Raw genomic sequence first — 19,579 nt, forward strand, 5'->3', positions numbered from 1 at the left:
AGATTACAGCATAAGACACCAGTTTCACTATCTAGGAAGTTATGACATTAATCTTTGCCCAGCCACTTAGGCTGAGGAGGTAGGTAAATGGTGGAAAGGGCTGCTAAGAAAACTGCAACATATTAGGCAGAAAATAGGAGAGAATACAAAAACAAATATACATCTCCATGCCTCTTCTGAAGAGCGATCTACCCCAAATGCCCTCTGTGTGTCTGGCTTACCCAGCAGAGGGAGAGAGCTTCCCCACCCTCAGTGTAACTGCTAATCCCAAGCCAGCCCAAATGTGCAGAAAGATCCCTGCCTTCTTGTTCTCTGTTCAGCAATCCTGAGAGCCGCTCTGAAAACCACCACAAAGACTGAAATATATCCTAGACAGGGAACCTGGAGACCTGGAGGCTGGTTCTGACTCTTTCGGTTTATTCCCAAAACCCCTGGGCCTCTTTCTTCATGAAGAAAAGGTAGAGATTAGATAGGGTGATTACTAAGATTTCTTCAAGGTCTAAAAAGAAGGACAGTGATTGTGCAAGGTAAGTTGACCCCATCTACTCGAAAGGTGCCCAGAAAAGGGTCCAATAAAAGGGAAAGTAGGAGCTAGGGCCCTAAAATAGCAATAGAATGGTGGGGCCAAACTGGGAAATGGCTGTGCCACTCCAATCTGATGAGGGTCTCACCTCACTGGGCATCCCTGGGCACACACCCTCTGGGGCACACCCTTCTTAATTTTCTTTCTTTTTTCTTTTTTCTTTTTTTTTGAGACAAAGTCTCACTCTGTCACCCAGGCTGCAGTGCAGTGCCACGATCTCAGCTCACTGCAACCTCTGCTTCCTGAGTTCAAGCGATTCTCCTGCCTCAGCCTCTGAGTAGCTGGGATTACAGGCTGCGCCACCGCACCTGGCTAATTTTTGTATTTTTAGTAGAGATGGGGTTTCGCCATGTTGGTCAGGCTGTCTCAAGCTCCTGACCTCAGGTGATCCACCCACCTCAGCCTCCCAAAGTGCTGGGATTACAGACGTGAGCCACTGTGCCCAGCCCTCAATTTTCTTTCTTCAATAAACTTTTGAAAATGAAAAGCCCAGCTGGCACATGGTACAGGAGCTATTACTAGAAACAACTTCAGGCCACCTATCAAAAGGTAAAGAATTACTCTGGATGAACTTAGTATTGCACATTTGGAAGACTAGTTTGTCAACAGGCTGAGAAATTTACATAGACTTATGAATCAACCAATGGGCCAAATTATTGCTTTAAAATAAAATAAAATCTGGCCAAAAGAACACATATGTGGGACCTCCTGCTAAGACATACTCTTTCTGCAGACCAAGTATCTGGAAAGCTAAATCATAACAGGATGGCTATTTGATAAGCTTTACGGCCTGAATGTATGACAGGCATGAGGCTAAGAGGGCTTATTATAAACATCTCCACATAAGGCAGAGACCTACAAGGGCCAGAGTTGTTACACCAGGGCAGAGGAGAAGAACACAACCATTGCTTGTCTTTTACAATCTCTTCTTTCTTTCTATACATGTATTCTTTTCTAAATAATAATTAATGGCTGAAATGTATTTTGTAAATTAATACTTATTCATTTCAGAGACTTTAGCAATCACAGAAAAGCATTTTTCAAGTATAAGAAAAAAATTCTCACACCTTGCTGTGATAATAAAAAAAATAGAAGTATGAGAAAAAAAAGGAAAAGAAAAAACAATCTTACTATGAAGGTTTCCATCCATGGAGATGTACAGGTATTAAAGAGTATCCTGATTTTTATTCTATTAAACAGCACACTGTAAACATGTCTCATTATATTAAATACTCTGGAGATACATTTGTTACTTGGTTTTTATTTAAAACCATGTTTTAAAGACTGAAAAATAAAGATTGGCACATCTTTTCCTTAGATGTATTAATATAGCCCATCGGCAACAGGCCATTCTTGTTCTGAAGCCACTCAGTACATTTCAAGCTTTATCCCAAGACCACTATTTCTCTCTTACTTCTAAGTTATTTAAGAATAAGTGTCTTACTATAATCTGTGAGCACAGGTAAGTCCTCCCAAAATAACAGTGCCCTGGCCAGTTAGAAGCTTAGGTCTTATGAAATTTCCACAGTGACAAGGTAGCAAAATAGTATCTGACAAACTGACAGGTATCACCACAACTGGGAGAGGAAGAAAACATGTACCCTTCTCACCCAAGTATTAACCAGCATCTTTTTTGCCCGGGCAACATATGTGTCTATCAATGGTGGTCTTGCCAAATTAAACACTTCCAGCACACTTGCCCTTAATTCTATCTTGAAAGAGAGGGAAATTAGGAATTTCAGGCCAAATAGAGAAGAAAGGGGAGGCCATGCCAAATGAGTGAAAAGTCTATTTTTGAAAAGGCATAACCTGGCAGTAGCCTCAAATCACAATGTTATTCTACCTACACCTAACTCCCAAATGAGCTCTAACTCCCAAATCAGGCTATACTCACATTCCAGAAACTTTCACCTGCAAAGTATGTATTACAAATCTAGAGAAACAGCCCCACAGTCATATATCAAACTGTGAGCACTGTAAGAGCATACCCTTAATACACAGTTGTCTGACTGTCACTTGCTTCTGTCCTATCTTCAGTGATGTGGGGACAAAAATGTTTTATGTACAGTTTCTCAAGGATAGCAGACATTAATAGAAATGCATGGATGGGGCTGGGCATGGTGGCTCATGCCTGTAATCCCAACACTTTGGGAGGCTGAGGCGGGTACATCATTTGAGGTCAGGAGTTCAAGACCAGCCCGGCCAACATGGTGAAACTCTGTCTCCGATGAAAATACAAAAATTAGCAAGGCATGGTGGCAGGCACCTGTAATCCCAGCTACTCAGGAGGTTGAGGCGGGAGAATCACTTGAACCCTGGAGACAGAGGTTGCAGTGAGCCGAGATCGTGCCACTGTACTCCAGCCTGGGCGACAGAGCAAAACTCCGTCTCAAAAAAAAAAGAAGAAAAAGAAAAAGAAAAAATAAATGCATGGATGGGTTTACAGCTGGCATAGATCAATTTCTAGTTATTTTACAATTATTGATTAGGGAAGTCAAACAGCCTTTGCTATTTGCCAGACAAAAAGCTAAATACCCCCTTTCACAAATCTTGAGAAAAGGCCAAAGAAAAATGAAAACTGGCGTATTCTGGAAAGAGAACAAGCCAAGACAAGATTATAACCAAGTCAAAGCTGAGAACCAAGTAACAAATGTATCTCCAGAATAGAGCTTGAAAAACTTGCAGTCTTGGCAAGTCCCTCTCACTCACAGCAGCAACCTTTGTTGCAATCAGAATTGACGGAGGCTTTTTCACTTCAACTAAAAGATTTCTGTCAGGGTGAACATATTTTAATCCACCGCATGCATTTGTACCATGTCATTTACAAGGACAAAACCTGACTACACCAAGAGCCTGCTTTTGTTGTGTCACTCTACGGGACCAGTGTACATGTTCCTAAGGCTCACAAAAAAAAATATTCAAAGAGAGGAGAGAGGAGAAGAGAGGACGGGGAAAGCAGTATTATCATACACACCGAGAGCATATGTACAGTTAGAGATGGAGCTTGGAAGTGGTGATGTGCAAGATGGAGAGATGCAGTTAAAATATGCTGCATTCTAAAGGAGGATGTTATTTAGAACTTGTTCTTTTTGATGCCTCCAGGGTTGAAACTGAGACACTCTCTTAATAATATATTGAGTTCATCAAGGAGGTAAAAAGTAATAATCAGTTTGAAGCACCAATACATTCTTCTATCACCTGTGCATGACAGGGAATGATGGGAAACTTACTAATGATGCCACTGTCCGTATGCTTAAAATTCAACATGGAGCAAGGAGGTGTTTAGAAAGGAGAAAAACAATGTCAGAAATTAGCAAAACGGAAGATCCAATGGTCACATTAAAAATTAACAAATGGGGCCAGGCATGGTGGCTCATGCCTGTAATCCTAGCACTTTGGGAAGCCAAGGCATGCAGAACACTGAGGTCAGGGGTTCAAGATCAGCCTGGCCAACATGGTGAAACCCCATCTCTACTAAAAATACAAAAAATTCACCAGGTATGGTGGCATGCATCCATAGTCCCAGCTCCTCAGAAGGCAGCACAAGAATTGCTTGAACACCAGAAGCGGAGGTAGCAGTGAGCGAATATGGTGCCACTGCACTCCAGCCTGTGTGACAGACTCTATCGCCAAAACAAAAAACAAACAAAAAAAGGGGCTCAGGTGCAGCATCTCACACCTGTCATCCCAGCACTTTGGGAGGCCTAGAAAGGAGGCTCGATTGAGCCCACGAGTTCAAAATCAGCCTAGACATCATAGTGAGACCTCATCTCCACAAAAGATAAAAAATAAATTAGCCAGGTGTGGTAGTACACACCTGTAATCCCAGCTGTTTGGGAGGCTGAAGCAGGAGGATCACTTGAGCCCAGGAGGTCAAGGCTACAGTGAGCTATGATTGCACCACTGTACTCCAGCCTGGGTAACAGAGAAAGACCCTGTCTCACAAATACATTAAGTTTTAATGAGTTGAAGAAAGAAATGGAAAATAAGCAACCATTCGAAAAGATGAATCTTTGTTTAAGCTTAGAGACAGCAAAGGGGTTTCATCCACTATGATACAAAAATTTGGGTCACTTAATTATTTTTTCCCACCGGTTCTTTATTTTTCCCCAGTTTTACTGGGGTGTAACTGACAAGTAAAAATTACATGTTTTAGGTATGCAGCATGATGACTTTATATACATATACAATATAAAATGACTACCACAATCAAGTTAATTAACACATCTATCATCTCACACCTGTGCGTGTGCACGCACACAATGCATGCATGCGGTTAAGAACATTTAAGATCCATTCCCTTGGCAAATTTCAAGTATACAATACAGTATTATTAAAAATACTGTAGAACTATAGTTACAATGCTGTACATTCGATCCACAGAACTTATTCATCTATCTTATAACTGAAACTTTGTACCCTTTACCCAAATCTCCCCACTTCTCCCAGTCCCCTGACTCTGGCAACCACCTTTCTATTCTTTGCTTCTGTGAGTTCAACTTTTCTAGATTCCACATATAAGTGAGAACATACAGTGTTTGTTTTTCTGTATCTCATTTATTTCACTTAGCATAATGCCCTCCAGGTTCACACTCACCATGTTGCCAATTTAAGTTTATTTTCCTAACAAAGCTCTGAGTCTTCATTCTAAGCCAACAAACACGTATTAGCAGAAAGATCCCATGCTCCCATTTCCAAGAAAAGGATCCCTCTCTCATGTTGACGCTTTCAATTCAGTGACTGTCTAAAAGCATTTATGCCTGGCCTGTGACTAAACCACTTTTACTAATCAGAATAAGTAATCAATAACAAAATTCCAATTTAACCAAGAAAATAGAGGCTTTCAACTTTAACTGTTTTTCTTTTTCTAAAATGGACTTTTTTAATAACCAAAGAAAATTAAAATAAATGTGACTCTTGGAATTGGTAACCTATTCATAAAACAAAATTACTTTATAAAAACTCAATTTATACGTATATAGAACTTTGAATTCTGTAAGAACTCCTATATTTAGATATTTATTCATCAAGGTAAGAGATTTGAAAGAGAACTACATTAACGACCTTGTCCTCATTTTAAAAAGACGGAAACAAAGGGCATAAAGAAAAGGAAGCAATTTGCCTAAAATTACATGGAGTTGTACCTGGAAGGGAAGGGCGGAGGGACAGAGAGAAGGCTATTTCAGATGAAATTATTGTTCAAAAATTGTCAAAAAATAGGAAGAGTTTATTCTCTAACAGTTTTTAATGATGCAAGTTGGATGCCTGCTGCATTTTGAAGATACGGGATCTATACAGATGCTGAAAGCATTTTTAGTTCATGAAAAGAAAATTTCCAAAACAATGGTTTTTCCTCAACTCACCCACAATATAGAATATTAATCTATAGGTCTGAATGAAATTCTTCACCTCTTTTTTGCCCATTCCACTTTCTTCTTACTAAAACTCTAGCAATGACAGCAGTAATTCATAAATTGAAGTTAACAGTATTCATCTTAATACTATTGTTTGCAAATTATGTTTAAAATGGAATTTTAAGACACATCAACTAAAATAGTTGCCAATATATGATCCTAGAATACATCCTGTATCCAGAGGAACAGTTGCCATAAACAACATTATTGAGAAAATTGACAAAATTGAAATCTGGGCTAAATATTACAATAGTCATCAATGTTAAATTTATTGATTTTGAAAACTATACTTGATTATGTAAGAAACACTGATTTCTAAAAGGCAGAAGTATTAAGAGGTAAATGAGTATGTCTTCTACCCATGCTCAAATGATCCCCTCCCCCAAATAAAAAAAAAAATATATATATATATATATAATATATGTAGGCAGAAATAGAATGATAAAGTGTGGTAAATGCCTAAAAACAGATGAATCAGAGTCAAGCTCTTTGCACTATTCTTACAACTTTACCATAAGCTAAAAATATTTCAAAGTAAAAAGTTTAAGAAAGGAATTTTAAAATTGTAATTTTTTTTTTTTTTTTTGCCAGGCACTGTGGCTCACGCCTATAATCCCAGCACTTTGGGAGGCCAAGGCGGGCTGATCACGAGGTCGGGAGATCGAGACCATCCTGGCTAACACGGTGAAACCCCGTCTCTACTAAAAATACAAAAAAATTAGCCAGGCATGGTAATAGGCGCCTGTAGTCCCAGCTACTCGCGAGGCTGAAGCAGAATGGAGTGAACCCAGGAGGTGGAGCTTGCAGTGAGCGGAGATTGCACCACTGCATTCCAGCCTGGGCGATACAGTGAGACTCCATTTAAAAAAAAAAAAAAATTGTAATTTCCTAGTGTCTCTACCTTTACCCTATGCAACACAAACGATTATACACACACACACACACACACACACACACACACACACACACACACATGATCTAGCAATGTTAATACTCAGTTGTTAGTTTTTGCAATAGTAGACATACAGTAAAATCAGTTACCAGCTCTTTCCTATCATTCTATCAGAGCTATGAGAAAAGAGCTTATTTTTTGGAAATAAACTAATTTTTAATACATTAGTTAACCTGCTGTTGAGATAATTATTCTTGGAAGTGGAAAGTATAATTGAAAAATACATTAATAATTATACAACTACATCCCCAATTTTTTGTTTCCTTTTTTGTTTGTTTAAACTTAACAAATCTCCAAAATGGTCAATGGCATAGTTTTTCAAACTCCATTCAGAGCTTGGCTTTACAAACAAACTGTAGAATATCTTCCTTTAAATTTCTCATAAAATTCAATGAAAATACAAAAGTGACTGAATTCACTACGAGCAGACACTGCTAACGTATATCACAGTTATTCCTAAAAATACTCTATTGCAGCAAGCCCACCTCTACTCTCAACAAGCATTCTCCCAGATTAATGCTTCTTTATTATCCAAAGTGACAAAAATAATTGAATCGTCTCTTACCTCCCCCACAAATGAAGACTTTATGTTAGACATAAAAAAGAGTAGGCCGGGCACAGTGGCTCATGCCTGTAACCCCAGCACTTTGGAAGGCCGAGGCAGGCAGATCACAAGGTCAGGAGTTCGAGACTAGCCTGACCAACATGGTGAAACCCCGTCTCTACTAAAAATACAAAAATTAGCCAGGCGTGGAGGCGTGCACCTGTAATCCCAGTTAATCAGGAGGCTGAGGCAGGAGAATCACTTGAACCAGGGAGGTGGAAGGTTGCAGTGAGCCAAGATCACGCCACTGCACTCCAGCCTAGACAACAGGGTGAGACTCAGTCTCAAAAGAAAAAGAGAAAGTTTCTGCCTTTATATACTAGTATTCCTTTGAGGCCAAGGGAATGGATAATTGCTACAAACCAGGTCCTTTTGTGTCTGTATCAACCACTTCTCCCAAAGTATGACAGGCCATGGCAAACTTTCTTTAAATAAGAACATTCAAAAATGACTTGATGAAAGTGTACAAATAGCACTTCCTTTGACCAGTATCTTTTGCAATACAGGGATTCACATAAGAGAATGTTTTTAAATACTGAAATTTACAGTTTGGCATGCCAGAACTTTTTAAATGTAAAATGGTTTAGATGGAAATGGTAGTGCTAATATTTCTTACCCACGCTGGTAAACAAATTCTCAATCCCTGATAGCATTATGATTGTGCATACATTATTTCACTAAGCAAGAACACACAAGGCCTATTCGAGTAGTTAAGGCTGCCTGCCTCTATGCTAAGTAGCCTCATAATGCTATGGGTTTTGTGTGTGTGTGTGTGTGTGTGTGTGTGTTTTACTTCCTGTGAGTGTGCATCACATGCATGACGATTAGTTGCCTTTTCTACTTTTAGCTGCAGTTAATTTCTGCTTTGTCCATGTGCCTAAAAGTCCATTTCCCTTTCTAATGTAATAAATCAAATCCATTACACGTTAAAAACAAACAACAACAACAAAACTAAATTTGCTAAATTGTGCCCAAAATAAGATCACCTCGGCACAGAAGATCAGAGTTGTAACCCTGGCTCTATCTCTGTGCAACATTTACTTTCACAATCTCTTTGAATGTTTGCTTTATCGTCTCTAATAGGAATCAATGATAGATGTCCTGCCCATATCAAACACCCAAGAAGATAGTAGAGTTGAAGGCTCTTAGTTAAATGAAAAAAAAAAACTAAATCTAAAAACAAATATTGCTTTTACTGTGATGCTGCTTATCAGCAAAGCTCATAAGCTTCAAGACACTAACTAGAATCACTTTGTGATGCCTTTGGGGTTCAGAGCTATGGTTCCAGACAATGAGTTACCTGTGTTCCTGAGAGTCAAATATGTAACCTATGGATAGGTAAGATAGGATTTAAAATATGTGCATACACTGGGCTAAATAAACTGTAAATGGATGAAGTTTAATTTCTAAGCAGAAAATGTATATAAGTAGGTTTTATCATCTCCAATAAAATTGGCCCATGACAGCGACTAGTGTTATTTCTTATCAAGAAAATATTAAACACAAATCTGGAATTAAATTTACAGTCAGTGTTTGAAACAGGCAGAGGGTAAGTATGGAACTTTGTAACCATTTGTCATAAAAGATGGAAGAAGGGGGAAAAGCTAGTTAGAAAACTCTAAATGCTTTATCTAATCAACAAATTTCTATGACAATGAAGACATTTGATAAGTTTACCACAAGTAATCATAAATTATTGGTGCTGATCATTCCACTGTATTTTTTTCAAAATAGCATGGTGCTATCTGCGTAAATCATATTCTGCCTGCAGCAATGTAGCTTACCTCGAATTATTTCAGAATCATCTAAAATGACTCATTTTTCTATTAAAAAGATGAATGGGCTAAATGAGGTATGTAATAAATACTGCAGGTTTGTAAACAGATTCCTGCTCTTGAGAGAACAGAAGCCTTACTTCATTTGGTAATTCTGCCGTTTGGTATTTTCAAGAGAAGTCATCCTTAAACTACAGTTAGTAAAGAAAAGGGTAGAGTGAGCAAGAAAATGTCCAATGTCTTTATGGGTAAGGGAATAGTTACAAGATACATGAAGATAGCTGCCACCTGCCCCCACCCCCAAATCAGGACACAGGTCAGAACATCAAGAAACACAGAAAAAGCATAACTCAGTGCCATTTAGGAATCATATCAAAGCAATAAAAGCACGGATACAGAAAAGGAATACAGAGCTGTGATATTCAACACTGTGAAAAATTTAACATCCAATAAACGAAAATGAAGCAGGCGTCACTGCACATGGTATATCACATAGTTTATCACATGGTAAATAATATTGCTGTTCAATTTAATACTGAATTCACTAAACCTGAGGTCCATGCACAATAGGTTGAAAACAAGTCACAAGAACTGTATCAGAACTGACAGTTGTGTGACTTGCCATGAAGACAATCTGGAAAGATTGCTGTAAGAATATAAGGAGCTCATCTGCCTTACATTCTCATTCAAAACATAATGTGCAAAACATGTACTTGGGATTGTTAAGGACTGACAGACTTGATTATGCTTAACTTTTAATTTGTTGCAGGTTAAAGCAAATACCAAGGGCTGTATTTCTTAGCCTCTTTAGTAGGAAATGAGATTATGATGTCAGTTCAATAAAAGTCCAACAGACCAGGCAATGAAGTAAATATGTTCACAATGAATGCCAGGTCATCATAAAGTGATGGAATTATAACCAGCCCTTTGCACCTTAATTGCCTATGGACTTTTACGCAGTGCTCTCCATATCTCACCTGGACACCCATAATGACCCAAGTGATAGGATGTCAATAAGTTATTACGGCTAACACATAGGCCACCACTCAACAAGAACTGCCCTGAACCAACTGGTTTGCAAGTAACTTGATGAATTTTCAAAATCACACTTAGAAAATATGAGAGCACATTCTAAGCAGAGTTATTCCCCCTAGCTGTCCTTAAATATGACTAATTGTTGCCAAGAACATCAATAGCATTCTACTCAACTGTGCTGTCTTCTTTTCTAATCACTGTCCAAAAGGCCACACAGTCTGACACAGTTCCTTGGAGAATGGCGACACCGTGTTGACTGGATAGGCCCCCCGAGTCTTGGCAGTGAGTTCTCCAGGACCAGAACACTCCACTGCTCTCCACCTCCAGGTCCCTCAATATCTAGTCAGCATAATATTGAGCTTCTCAGAGGCTATTTGGTGATGTTAAGATCCTAGGTATTTCTGGCCGGGTGCTGTGGCTGACGCCTATAATCCCAGCACTTTGAGAGGCGAAGGAGGGAGGATCTCCTGAGCACAGGAGTTTGAGACCAGCCTGGGCAATGTGGCAAAATGCTGTTTCTTAAATAAATAAGTAAATAAATAAATTAATTAATTAAATAAATAAAACAAAATTAGCCAGACATGGTGGAATGTGCCTCCAGTCCCAGCTACTCAGGAGGTTGAGGTGGGAGGATCACTTGAGCCTGGGAGGTCAAGGCTGCAATGAGCCGTGATCATGCACTGCACTCCAGCCTGGGCAACAAGTAAGACCCTGTCTCAAAAAAAAAAAAAGAACCTAGGCATTTCTGCCGACCTAGATGAGGAAAGGGGGTCTGACAATGTACATTTCAGAAATATATTAATCTGGACAAGTTTTCAGGATACAAGCAAACTTTAAATCTGTAATCGCAGACCTATTCATTCTTTGGGATCTTAACGTGCAGCCTAGGCAGGCAAACTGAAACAAAACACGTTTCTCCTTTTTCACTGCAGTAGCAAACATACCTAAAGCTGCCCTGCTACTCCACAGAAAACTTGGTTCACAGTCTCTTCATAAGGTTGTGTATGCATTCCAGCTGATAATAATAATGCTGCCATAACACACAGGAGGTAGAGGCCACACGTGATAACAAAGAACACAAAAGAGAAAACAGACTCTGGATACTTTGTCCCAGAAGCCCTAATACCCTGCTAAATCCAAATGCACAGGAGGCTCCCACCTGTCGTGACGGATGCTTCCCTTTGAATTTCCTGGTAAGCTATTAAGAGAGAAGAGTCAGAAAGAATGGGACTTGCAGATGGATTCCAGAGCCCATTCTCACCAATAACACTGAGAAAAATGTCTAACACCTAAACGGCCCAAATCCTTCCAGTACAACGTGGAAATGCCATATTTCAATAGTTGTCAAAAGCAAAAGCTCGAATTCATTAACTTCATTTTTGGAATTCAAAGCAAACTAATACTCTACACATATCCAAATAATTGGAGGTTAGTGTCTAGGGCAAGAAAACCAGTACACAACATACATAACCAGAGAGAGTTTTAACAGAGGTTATAATCCAAGTCTAAATTGCACCCAAAAACAACAGATTTCTAAAATTATCTTTAAATGCCCAATAAAAGAACCCGGGAAACCACTGCTTACACTGCAATTTCGTTCACCTGGCTAATTTCAGTGATACTAAAAACCCCAAGTGATCACTCTTACTCTTCTCTTACACAGAACTTTTGAGTATAAACCATGTCGATCATTTCAAAATTACAACCCCAGTTGTTTCCCTTCCTCGTTGGATAGAACCTCACTTGGACAGCAGTAGTGTTCTTATCTGCTTCCTTTAATTTAGTCATTTTTCTCTATATCCCAAATTCAAAACCGTTTTCTTTTTTACCATGAAATTTCAACTGTCACAGTTTGAAGCACAAACAAAATACAGAACTGAAAGGCATACAGCACAAAATTAATCAATTCTTCTTCTTGATTGCTTCACTGGTGCATTTCAGACAAAAGGCAAACTGGGGATGAAAAGTGACATTTTGGAGAAACAGTCACTTAAATTTTCAAAAACTAAATTTATGCATTCACCCACCCTTTTTTTTTTTTTACTGTGTTTTTTTTTTCTAAACAGTATAAGGTTTTACAAATTCAAAAATTATAGCTTAAGTTGGGACAAAATACACAAGGCAAGAATAACCTTCCCCACAAACCTGACACTTAACTGCAGACTCTGAAGAAAAGCAACCAGATCTAATTCATCTTTGCATCCCTGGGAAATAGTGCCTAGGATACAGTAGGTGTTTAATAAATATATGACGAAGGACAATGCAGAAAGGGACAAAAATACCTAATGATCTGACTAATGTTCTTGCCCAGAGCTGAACAAACAACTGGTGCAGTATCTGAGGCCAGCACCCTCCTCAATGCTACACTGAAGTCAGACTTCACACTACACTGAAGTCAGACTTCACACTATGCTTAGCCCAGGACGTTTTTTACATTGGTTGCTAATTTTTGTATTTCAAATGATATGAAGTTACTGATACTAGAAACCTTGCTTGTAGTTAGGCTTGACATTTCTCTCAACCCTTCGAAGCTAAAATCCTAGTAATATTACCTCCCAAATAGTTCCTACTCCTCTTCTTTTCTCTGCATCCCTGCTACCATGCCCTAATTTGGGTACTACCTGTTCTCACCTGGATTAACACAGGGCTTTCTAACTGGTCTCTGGGCTTCCAGCCATTTCCTCCTCTGCTCTTCCCTTCATACTTCATTAGAGTGTAAGCTAAAAATCAAACCCTAAACCCCATGACTGACTAAATGGACCCCCTCTTGGCCAAGGGGACCTCAGAGAAACTTAAAAACTGAGGTCTCGACCATAAAGGGATACGAGGTTGGACATGTCTCTTTATACACCCTCTCTTTTACAGTTTAGACACAACCATTGACCAGCATTAACGTTAAAACAGAGACCACAAGACTGACAAAGCAGGCTTTTTGTGGCAATCAGGTACCAATTATAAACAGGACCTAGGGCCAGGCCAGGCAAGGGTTAAGTCGTGAATCCCCTGCACACACACACCCACTTAAAGAATAGACTATGTTCTAACTGCCACAATGATTCCCACTCAGCAACTTCTAGTAGCGTCCCCCTATCCCCACGTTTCCATGCTTTTGCCTGCAATACCTAAGGCTGTTTCATCCCACTCCTCAACCTTGGGAGCAAATCCTACTCATACTTCAAGAGTCAGCTCAGGGGTCCTTTCCCCAGAAAATCTTTTCTATTCTTCCCCATTTCCTCTCCTCCTATTTCCAGGGCTTCAGTAGATGCAATCAGTCATTTATTCAATCAACAAATATGTATTGACTGCTTACTGTTTGCTCAGCACTGGCATATATTAGGCACTCAATTACATGTTGAATAAATAAATGCAAACATAGCAATTAGTTAAAAGAAAGACAAAGTCCTGGCTTTCCCAAAAGTGAGAATCCTCACAAGACTATAAGTAGCATGGCTCTATAACAGACTTAGCATTTTTAAATATTATTTTTAGTGTATCTTTTACCTTTTATTCCTCAAGGACAAGATTTTGTCTTTTATTCATAGATCATTAGTACCTAACATAGTAAATTTCATACAGTAAGCACTCAATAAAACATCTGTCCAAAGAGTAATGGAAGAATTTTGAAGTAAATATTGCCTTAAGTAAGTAAATTGAGACTTCTTTTTAACATTTAGATTTAAAAAAGAAAAGAAAAGAAAAGAAAATACTACATAGTTCCGTGATGATAACAAGAAATATGTGGCTGGGCATGGTGGCTCACGTCTATAATCCCAACACCCTGGGAGACCAAGGCAGAAGGATCACTTGAGCCAGGAGTTCAAGATCCATAGCAAGACTCTGTCTCTACTTAAATTTTTAAAAATAATTAAAATTTAAAAATCTAACATTAAACCAGCATAATGTAGTAAGACATAAAAAAGAGTGAGTCAAAATTTTAACTGGAATTTTAAAAAGAAAATATAACTGCAAAGTCAAAAAAACCAACTCACTACTCTTCAATTTCAAAAAAGAATCTAATGACAGCAAATATTAGATCACGTATATAAGATCTTTAAAATATACATATCAAGTTGCATTAACTTTACAAATTCCCTGGTCCTGTCCTTCTAGTCAGTCTTCATCCTCTACAGAGGTGCTTTCCTGATCCTAAGAAGCATATTTTGAACGTGAGTTGCTTTTAACATTTTCATGCAGGTAAAATCATTATCAGTAGACTGCCTCTTCCAAAGCCTCTGGATAAAGTCAACTGATTAAAATGCTGGCATCACTCAGTGCTGAGTAGAGGAAGGGGCTGGTATACTCTTCCAGAATCTAGAGTGGGATTAACAGCTTCCCCAGCTAAAGCAATTCTTCCAAAGGGGAAAGTTTTGATCTGATCCTATTTTAAAACTTCAACAACAGGGCCATCATGACTTTGCCCTTCAAAGAGCTTCAATAAAGCTAGCTGCTAAAACAACTGTGGGAAGAAAAAGCCTGGACTCACATCTAAGGAGACAGAAACCTAAATGTCAGCTGTTAGTGAGCCAGAAAGATGTGGGGGGTGTGGGGTAAGGGGTGGGAATCGTTTTATTTCACAGTCCCAACATCACATCAGCTCCCGTGCTTTCACCCTCGCTCTCCTGAAAGACAACTTTTTAATTACTTCACATGTGTGAAACACAATCTTTACTTTCCTGCAGACTGCAACATTTGAGTTCTAAATAAAGAGGAATGAAGCAATGCTTGGCCATCACTCAAAGAGTCCCACATATTAGAATTAAGAATGGCAGCAATAGGGGCCCTACACAGCAGGAGCAATGCTAACCTTTCTGGGGTGACTCCCACATCAATTATGGGTTCTGAAGATGCCCACCTCTCCAGCTGGGGATCAAGGAACTAACATACAACAGCAGGCTTGCGATCACTGTCCACACCACACAGTACTGGTTTGGAGGGTGGTGGGATGCATAATCTGAGACCCTAAAGCATGTATGAAATATATACACATGGGGAAGGCAGAAAGAACTTTATACCTCTAAACATTAATGATAGATGACAGAATTATAACAATACTGATTTTCTTTGTAATTTTTTGTTTTCCAAGTGTTCTATAATATTCTTGTATTAATTTAGTAATTAGTGGAAAACTCAGTGAAACACAACCATTAAAATGTGACCACACAAAAACGTATTTATCAGTATAAAAACTTTTACCACATGGCCTAAATGTTTTAATGTGAAGGTTATTGTAACAGTTATACAAAAGAGTGTATACTATTATCTATGTTTGGAGAAATACCGTTATACACATAAAATCAAATGTTTTATACCAACTCAGTGGGAAGTAAAAAGGAATATAAACACAATAAACCAAAATGTTAACAGTAACTATCTCTGAATTGTAGTACATTGAGTGATTTTAGTATCTCTCTGTATTTATTTTCTAATCTTGATCCAATGAATATGTATGTCTTCCATAATAATAAATAACAACAATAAAGGGAGAAATCTGGTAAATAAACTGGGAATTGCCCAATAACTAAATGTCACTGGCAGCCATGTTGCTGTGGCCATGGCAGACCATGCAAATGTCTGACAACACTCTGGGAAGGAAGGGACTCTCTCAATCAGCTGTCATCCTATGGCATAAATTCCACTTTTATTCCCTAAGTGCTTTGAGGGCTCTATCTGGCAAATATTACAACAGATGCTGAAATACAGGAGTTGTGAGTACTACAATTTGTCATCTATACCACACAACCAGAATCTGTAAAGAAGAGATCTACAAATCAGAATGTACGAGGCCAGTTTCTCATGCTTCACCCGCTACACAAAGCAGTAAAGACAGACAATAGACAAGATTCATTAGGTAAAACAGAACAGACTGCAGATATGCTATTCCAATCAAAACATGTTGCTTAATATTTTAGTTATGCTGAGTAACAAATCTTTTGATACTTTCACATTTTTTTGTGAAATCTCTTTTTATGTCTTGCTGAGTGTGTGTATATATTTAATGAGTTTTTTGAGTTTTTGAATCTTGCTGGTCTCCGTAAACTAAGAGAGTAAGACAGTATGTCCAAATTCAGGCAAAAAGAGGTACAGAAAGAGTGCTTCAAAGATGAGATTCAAAAGAGTAAAAGCTGGGAGGCAAAGAGAAATGCCAACCAAGGTATTCTTCTGCCCACTGGAAACTAAGAGTTTTGCTCTTGTACCTTCCTCAAACATGAGGCACTATTAACCTCCTCCACTACATCCTTAGCTTCCAAATTTGGAGACTTTAATATACACAGAAATGACTTTTCAACCCACTGACCTGATATTTTTTCAGCTTCCTCAAAAAATCCTTCAGCTTAGACGTACAACAAATTTAATTTTCAGTTGAGTTACTCAAAACTTACTGTCTTTAATTCTGAAATTATTCCCCTTTCACAATGACTGACTTTGCTTCCACCTCTCTTATTCCCTTTGTTCCACTCAACACATGTACTGTTCTCAGGGCAGCTGCCAGTCAGTCCACTGACATTTCCTTCTTGGTCTACCACCTCTATTCTGGCTTCACTATTTGCCCATGCAACCGGGACCCCAGATTTGTCACTGAAGAAACTGATTCATTACGCATGGACTTCCTTTCATGTTCTCTGTTTGCAGCTGGTCATGGGTTGGTCTTTCAGAGAAGTGACTAAGGTAAAGAATGGGAGAGACTAGAAATTAGCCTTCTTCTTAGAAAGTTTTAGTGTTTCCCAATTGCCTAGTGAACTAGAAAAATCCCCCTCACTCTTCAGTTCAAAGTTCTCCATTCCATGGTCCCATTTTCCCTGTCCAGTGAGTTCCCAACTGTGCTCCAATGAGGACTAAAGGTTCCGAGGAGTAACATCTGGGTTTCTAGGAAGGCCGAAGTGGAGGCTAAGCAGTCAACACTCCAGGTTTCACCCAGAGCAGCTCCACTTTTATCTATCAAATAACAATAAGAAATTGCTTAATAAATTACGTTGAATACAAAAGGCAGAACATTATTCAGCCATTAAAAACTACATTTCAGAAAAATGTTCAGTGACATAGGAAAATGTTCATGAGGCTTAACACCATCTATAGCATTATCTAAACGTTTCAATATGTTAAAAAGCCTAGAAAAAAATAATCTCGAGGAAAACACACACTGGTGTAAACCATGGTTATATCAGAAAGACAGATTGATGGGTGTCTTTTAAACCTTCTTCTGTCTGTTAGTAATACTTTTAAAGACAACAACAAAAACATGTCTATGTAATCTTTTAAAAGATTAAAAAATATTTTCTTTAAAAAAAAATTATCTTAGAAAAGACTGTTCCCCAAGGCCCTGGCTCTACATTTTCTCTTCCCTAAACCCCAGGCAGTGATTGATCAAACCTTACTCACCTTTGCCAGAGTCTTCCAGACTAACATCTGGTAGTTGCCAGCCGCGAGAGAAAGAAGCCTAGATTGCTGACCCCTGAGGTTTCAGACAATAAAACCAAAGGCATAGGAGAAAAAAAGAAGACAGGCCGGGCTCGGTGGCTCACGCCTGTAATCCCAGCAGTTTGGGAAGCCAAGGCGGGTGGATCACATGGTCAGGAGTTCAAGACCAGCCTGGCCAAGATAGTGAAACCCCGTCTCTACTAAAAATACAAAAATTAGCTGGGCATGATGGCAGGTGCCTATAATCTCAGCTACTCGGGAGGCTGAGGCTGGAGAATCACTTGAACCCCGGAGGCGGAGGTTGCAGTGAGCTGAGATCGCACCACCGCACTCTAGCCTAGGCGACAGAGCAAGACTCCGTCTCAAAAAAAAAAAGGAAAGAAAGAAAAAGAAAAAAAAGCAGACAACAATCCTTCAGGCGTGAAACATGTACACATGTCTGCATGTTGGTCTTCAATACTTCCAGAGTTACCTGCCTTTAAAGTCCTTGATGGTTAAACCTAAACTGTAAGCTACTTATAAAAGGCAAAAATCAAAATCTGAGCAAAGAGAACATGAATAATATTATCAACACTAAAAGCTGGCACAGAGTACTTAGCTCTTCCCAAACATCAGAGATTTCCTTGTAGGCAAGAAAATTTCTCCTACATTTTTAATACTCACCAGGTGCTTTGCCTTAGCGCGTTCCTCCTCGCTAGATATCCTCTCCCGAAGGATGGCTCTGGTTAACTGCTCATTGGCAGCAGCCCTCTCTCGGTCCAGCTCTTTGGCTTGCTTTAGTCTAAAACGATATGAATTGTCTAAGTTAGAAAAAATATTTTATTAGTTGACATTATTTTCTATCAAATGAAATAATTTAAAAATAGAAACACATAGCCAAAAAGGTCAACAGCTGAAATCATCTTGGCCCATAATCTATCAAAAAAGCAGGTGTAGAGGTAAATCCCCATGCAGCCTCCACCCAAGCATTTAAAATAACCAAATTCAAATACATGAAGAAGCTTATTAATTTGGCTGCCAAATATAACTAAGTTTTACAAAGTTCTTCTTATGTAAAATTAAAATCTGCCCACCAAAAAAATTCCATCCCTGGTGCTTCCATTTGGCCTCTGAAAATTTAAGTAATTAACAAACCATCTAGGCCAGGCGTGGTGGCAGCTCACGCCTGTAATCCCAGCACTTTGGGAGGCCAAGGCGAGTGGACCACTTGAGGTCAGGAGTTCGAGACCAGCCTGGCCAACATGGTGAAACCCCGTCTCTACTAAAAATACAAAACTTCGCTGGGCGTGGTGGTACGTGCCTGTAATCCCAGCTACCTGGGAGGCTGAGGCAGGAGAACTGCTTGCGCCTGGGAGGTAGAGGATGCAGTGAGCTGAGATCATGCCACTGCATTCTAGCCTGGGAGAATGAGACTCCGTTTAAAAAAAAAAAAAAAAAAAGCCATCTACATGACAAATATTTGAAGGTAACCATCATCTCTTTCTCCTAACTTATTCAACTCGTCCATTTACTGAATGCACACCAGGCACTGTGCTAGGCATTGAGGACACAGCGATAAACAAGATGGACAGGTCACTGTCATTGTGGATGTTACAGCACAGCAGAGAAGCCAGACATTATGGAACTAATGAGGACATCTTTCCTCCCAGTATATTACCCCTATTTTCCAACAATCCTCATATGCAAATATGACCACACCTTTCAACTGCAGGGCTCCTCACTTCTGGAATGACTCCAATCGATCTGTTAGCTCCAAACTAAACCTAACCCTCCAGACATGCTCTAGCAAACTAAGACAGG

General features: G+C 39.1%; 1 protein-coding gene across 2 annotated transcripts in view; it reads right to left on the reverse strand.

Annotated features, from left to right (window-relative positions):
* CHCHD3 (coiled-coil-helix-coiled-coil-helix domain containing 3) overlaps positions 1 to 19,579 on the reverse strand; it is a 298,477-nt gene that overhangs the window by 171,430 nt on the left and 107,468 nt on the right. For both annotated transcript variants that reach the window (XM_003813458.6, XM_003813459.6), the window contains exon 4: positions 18,443 to 18,560. In XM_003813458.6, the coding sequence (XP_003813506.1) occupies positions 18,443 to 18,560 (118 nt within the window). The remainder of the gene's footprint in view (positions 1 to 18,442; positions 18,561 to 19,579) is intronic.

The sequence above is a fragment of the Pan paniscus genome, chromosome 6 (genome assembly GCF_029289425.2).
Source record: "Pan paniscus chromosome 6, NHGRI_mPanPan1-v2.0_pri, whole genome shotgun sequence".
NCBI lineage: Eukaryota > Metazoa > Chordata > Mammalia > Primates > Hominidae > Pan > Pan paniscus.